Source organism: Glycine max, chromosome 1 (assembly GCF_000004515.6).
Source record: "Glycine max cultivar Williams 82 chromosome 1, Glycine_max_v4.0, whole genome shotgun sequence".
NCBI lineage: Eukaryota > Viridiplantae > Streptophyta > Magnoliopsida > Fabales > Fabaceae > Glycine > Glycine max.
In genome coordinates this window covers 3573901-3579967 of record NC_016088.4, presented here as the reverse complement: position 1 = coordinate 3579967, position 6067 = coordinate 3573901, and the positions used below count along the sequence as shown (strand labels likewise).

General features: G+C 32.4%; 1 protein-coding gene across 1 annotated transcript; it reads left to right on the top strand.

Moving 5' to 3' along the window:
* The first annotated feature begins 333 nt into the window (after nucleotides 1–333).
* Nucleotides 334–2673, top strand: LOC100801798 (protein ALTERED XYLOGLUCAN 4). The gene is made up of 2 exons (XM_003517772.5): nucleotides 334–746; nucleotides 1347–2673. The coding sequence occupies exons 1-2, from the start codon at nucleotides 530–532 to the stop codon at nucleotides 2450–2452; spliced, it is 1323 nt and encodes a 440-aa protein (XP_003517820.1). The 5' UTR covers nucleotides 334–529; the 3' UTR covers nucleotides 2453–2673.
* Nucleotides 2674–6067: the final 3394 nt, after the last annotated feature.

Below are 6067 nucleotides of genomic sequence, written 5' to 3'. Positions count from 1 at the left end.
AAAAAAAAAAACAAATGAGAGAGAAACACACACACAACAAGGAATTGAGTTTACCGAGTTAAAAGAAGTGTAGCAATGTATAAACAATAGTCAATTAAAATAATTTTAATATGTCACACTAATAATTATGTTAAAAAAAAGGTGTTATTTATATCTGATTTAATTAACTACAGTGCATGTAGAGTTAAGAATCACTGTGTTTTTTCACTATTTACATTACTATGGGAAGGAATGAGGACAAGGTTGGAATAGCAATGTTCTATGGTTATTAGAATCCAAGACAGAAATGAAAATTAGTAAATTAGAGAGATCATGGAGATCCAACGATGTGTATTTTTTATTTAATAAAAATGAATAAGGCAAGGAACCTGCTTGCTTCTCTCTCTACACCTTCCAACTTTCATTTGACAAATGCAAAAACAAAAAAACACTGTTTTCTTTCTCTCAAGACTTTCATATCTCAGCTAAGAACACCAGAAAGAAAGAGAACTACAAGGAGAAGAAAAACAAGAAGGGAAAGGCTTTGAAGATGGGAATCACAAACCCCTTCAAAGACCAATCCCTCTCCCTCATCAAGAGACTTCTTCCTTGGACCCTCTATGCTCTTCTTCCCATAGTTTTACTTCGCTTGTACTTCTACCCTCTACCCTTCCCTCCATCTCCAGAAACTGAGCTTCCTCATTCCACCCCCACCACCATCATCTCACAGTCTTCTCTTTCTGATTCTACACTACCTTCTTCTCCAGGTACATGTATGCTTAATTGATAATTTCATTTAGTCAAAACTATATTGTTGCTAGTTTTGTCTTGAATTATAATGAACAAAACTTACATGCAGTTAGTTCTTAGGTACTGTTGATGTTCTTGATAATTTGTGTGATAAGAAGTTGTATTAAATCTCAACATAGATTATTGAGGTAAAGTTTTAATTTTTATTGGACAAAAACACAAAAGCATCAATGGACCTTTATCGAAGTTTTGTCAAATTGTAATTAGCAACATGGGATGTAGGATTTGTTGGTTCCCTAGACTTTACCTGTTTCTTTGTTAGCAACATAGATAAAATTCCAATTCTGGTTTGTTTGACAACAACATAAAAGCATCAATGGAACTGTATCTAAGTATTGTCCAATGGTAATTAGCAACTTGGGATGTAGGATTAGTTGGTTCACTAGATTTACATGTTTCTTTATTGGCAACATTGATTATTGAGGTAGCATTCCAATTCTGGTCAAACAACACAAAAGCATCAATGGAACTGTATCTAAGTTTTGTCGAATTGTAATTAGCAACTTGAGGTGTAGGATTTGTTGGTTCACTAGACTTACCATGTTTTTTATTGGCAGAAAAGGAAAAAACGTATGAGCCTCCATGTGACTACTTTGATGGCAAATGGATCCGAGACAGGAGAGGCCCTTTGTACAATGGTACAACCTGTGGTACAATCAAAGAAGGCCAGAATTGCATAACACATGGAAGGCCTGACTCTAGCTATCTATACTGGAGATGGAAACCAAGTCAATGCAATCTTCCAAGGTTTGAGCCTCAAACTTTTCTCCAACTCATTAGCAACAAGCACATAGCTTTTGTGGGGGATTCTATGGCTAGGAACCAATTAGAGTCCCTTCTTTGCATGTTATCCACTGCCTCAACCCCTAACCTTGTCTACCGGAACGGGGAGGACAACAAATTCCGGAAGTGGCACTTTCCTTCTCACAATGTGAGTGTCTCATTGTACTGGTCCCCTTTTCTTGTGCAAGGTGTAGAAAAGTCAAACTCAGGGCCAAATCATAATAAGTTGTATTTGGATCATGTTGATGAGAGGTGGGCAAGGGATATGGATCAAATGGACCTGATTGTGTTATCAATTGGGCACTGGTTTTTGCATCCTGCAGTGTACTATGAGGGTGGTTCAGTTTTAGGTTGCCATTACTGTCCTGGCCTTAATTACACTGAAATTGGGTTTTATGATGTGCTAAGAAAGGGCCTAAGGACTACCCTTAATAGCATAATTGATAGGAGAGTGGGTAAAGGGTATGGAATTGATGTAATTGTGACAACATTTTCACCTGCACATTTCGAAGGTGAGTGGGATAAGGCTGGTGCTTGTCCAAAGACCAAGCCTTATAGGAATGGGGAGAAGCAACTTGAAGGGATGGATGCTGACATGAGAAAAATTGAGATTGAAGAAGTGGAAGATGCTAAGACAAAAGCTAATAATTTTGGTGGGATTATTAGATTGGAGGCATTGGATGTGACCAAATTAGCATTATTGAGACCAGATGGCCACCCTGGTCCTTATATGTATCCTTTTCCATTTGCTAATGGGCATCAAGAGCGTGTGCAGAATGATTGTGTTCATTGGTGCTTGCCGGGGCCAATAGACACATGGAATGAGATTTTTCTAGAGATGATGAAGAAGTGGGGGCAACACCCTAGGACTGAAGAGTGAGGTATTTCTCATTTCTTGTTAGATTCTTATTTGTTATACTTAAATGTTTTCCACCACTTGGGTGATGGATGTTGCATCAAAAGGATCAAATTTTGTTTTGGTAGAATGGATAACAATTTTTTTGAGAGGGTGGGAAAAGCAATTTAATTGGGGGTTATTGTTTTTCTTGCTTAATGGAAAAGGAAATATATAATACTATACTACATCTTCGATTGATAAGGGAAAATAGAGTGACAAATTATTGGTACTATGAACAATGATGATTCTGGAATGTGTTAGAAATGTACGTAATGGTTTAAGCCATTTATTAGACATGCTCATGTAGGGTACAAAAGGGTTTATATGTGTATTTGTGGAGGAATTCGTAACACATGGGCTAGTCTTGTGTGACTTAGTCATTTTGGTTTTCATCAATTTTGTCTAGTGGGGTATTTCAATTGGGAAACTTTCTTTTGGCAAAAAATGTAAATTATATTAAATCCAAAATGATACAATAATAAACGGGACATATCCTGTTAAAGAAAATCAAAAGTCTTCCTAATAAAAAAGACATATATGAAGATGCTAAAACAAATGTAACAGGTGCACTTATCTATACATAAGAAACTTAATCTTTCCTTTTACTTTAATTTCTCATATTAATTTGATTTGATCCATTATGTTGTTTTTCTTAGTTCCTCAAAAAATGTTCAGCAAGTCCATTTGGAATTGTAAACAGTTTAATCGCGTTGAATATTCTGGCGATTACGTACATAATGTAAGGGTATTTGTGACGTGAGTTGATTGAATTGTTCAAATCAAAAGCCTATTTTAACATATTCACATGATCCCTGCTTAGGGCATAATCAAATGCACCGTCTCTACAAAGAAAGACTCAAAAAGTCAATTTGGTTCACTTTCTCGTTGTGTCTGGTCTGCTTTTAGATATGACGGTTCTGTCAATGCATGATTGCAGAGACGTTTCCACCTAACCACATTTAATTGGCGCTCATTACGGTTGGAAAATATGGAAAAAGTTTTTTGACACCCAACACTCACTGAATGTTTAATTAAAAAGTTGTCATAATATCACCACTCAAATACATGAAAGAAAAGGAATGACATTAATACACCTTTTAAGAAATTATTTCTTGTATATTGTTATTATTAGTTAAAATCTAGGTGGATTTTAATAATTGAAATGAGTCTCGTCCTGCTTCATATTTTTTATTTAGTAACCGTTACGTGAATGTTCATAAATAACAAAAAAATATAAAACGTTTGTACGAATAATATAGAAAATATATTATAATTTTTTATTTATTATATTTTATTTAGGGTCTTGCTAACTGATATCCTTTGGACATTAGTTATTAAAAAAAGAAAATATTTTTTGAAAATGGTTGTTACTTGCGCATAAAAATTCTGATAATTGTCATAATTATCTTTAATCATGTGGTGAGTATGTTTCTTTTTTGTTAATCACATTATTGGTAAGAAGTGTTTTGATTGAAAGTTATGATCAATCTTTGTGAGGGACCTTAAGCTTACACAAAATAATTATTTTCCTATCAATATGATTTATTTCATATTTTCATGGACCAACAAGAAATTGATCCTTAGACCTATTAACTAAGGAAGGGACACAAATCATTATAACTTGTGTAACTATTGTTGGTTGATGTGAGTATGTTTTCACGTCTAATTGAGAGCTAGCTTGTTTTGAAAAATCATGTCAAATTCAAGATCAATGACAAAGTTAGTAGTAGTATTTATATATGGCTTCTGATTTTTATATCAGTATACACGTTTGGACAAAGAGTTAAACACATAACTAATTAATATGGACTTAAAATCTCTCTCTATATATAACAATTAAACTCTTTTTTTCACTTGGCGAGATTAGCTAAATTCAACGACACTATAATATTTTATTATAGATAATTTTAGATAATTATTAACTGAAATTATTCTTATGGATTTTGACAACTTAATTATCAATTTTCCTCTAGCTTGAGTTAGGGTTACAACTTACCATGTATTTAGTCCTCTCCTTAGATTGAGACTTTATAAGTCTTATTCACTCATGTCCAAATAATTTATGATAAGATTTTATCATTCTTTTATCTTTTACAATAATTGTTACACCAACCTTCTGTGCAATGCTTTCATTCCGACGTACTTCTATTTTATTTACTATGTTCACTCATGCAAGTCAACATTTTCATCAGAGTCTACTCTCTCTCTCTCTTTACGGTATCAGAGTCTATTCTCTCACTAGTGCATTAAGTACTCAAGTTATTTTTACAAAAAAATTTATCACTCAATATCTTAGATCTTGTAGTTGTACGATGGAAACTTTCTTTAAGCTTAACTAATAATAACTTTTATTTTGTCATAGTGAGTACTTGAACCACTCCTTCATTTCGTTTAACCCACTTGAATCGAATGATTTACATCACCCTTAATTTATTCCTCTGTCATGTTTTTTTTTTTTTTTATTGTAGACTTGCACGTTGAATATGATTTTTTTTAATTCAAAGGTTGGTTGCTAAGGTAAAACAAGTTGAGAGAGAGAGAGGGAGAGAGATAGGGATCGATTAGTTTAATTAGTGCAAATGGTCTGAGATGTTTCGCAGTTTTAGATAGCCTAGCCACGTCAATGACAATGTGAGTCATACAACTAGAGTTTATATATATATATATATATATATATATATATATATATATATATATATATATATATATATATATATATAGTTGGCGGCCTATCATAAATTAATAATAGATCCGACATTACATTATGGATTTATGAAATAAAATTTTCTAATATTCAGTTTATTTTTCTTATATATTCATCACTTTGTCAATTCGTTTTTGATGTCAGACTATGATATATGCTATAATTGATGGAATGTGAGCCATACATTACACAATTTAGTTTAACTTTCCTGGGAGAGAAGGATCAATTTATTCACAAAAACCTGTACATACAAGTGAATAAAACTATAAAAGGACCAACCTGTATAATTGATACTCCACAGTCCAAATTCTCTTTATTAACATGGAAGGCTAACTGAGCTAAATTGTGGGCTACAAGGTTGCTTGTAAGTCTGGTAAATTCTAGAGTGGACGTGCAATTAATAATTGGGCAATGACATTAGGATCTTCAATAATAACCTGGAAGTAGTTTGCCTTGCAAAGTGAACATGGAGCTGATCACAATCAGACTTGTATTACTTGGAATTAGAAAACATAGGTATTCAAATTTAGAGAATTTGGTAGATATAATTAACATAAAAGTAAAACTCTATCTTTTATTTGAAAAATAAAAATATCCTTTAAAATTGGATGTTATTTGTTATTAGAGGAAAAATAAGATAAAATTATATATTTTATTTATATTATCTTAAGAGAGAAATTGAAATCTTATCATCTAATTTTGTTTCTGTGAAAGGGAATCATCAAAATTTTGATAAATCAATTCTTAATTCAACCTATATTCATCCACGCCGTTAACTCGAACTAGGAGTAATAATTTACTGTGTGAATATTTTTATATTGTGAATCAATTAAAAATAATCAATAATATTATTTTAGGCGTTATGGATAGGACTAAAAAAATTAAAAATAATA

Excerpts from the sequence above, each read along its gene's own strand:
- LOC100801798 (XM_003517772.5), top strand. The coding sequence starts at position 530 with ATGGGAATCACAAACCCCTTCAAAGACCAATCCCTCTCCCTCATCAAG. Across the intron at positions 747-1,346 it reads TACACTACCTTCTTCTCCAG|AAAAGGAAAAAACGTATGAG; the intron begins GTACATGTATGC and ends TTTTATTGGCAG.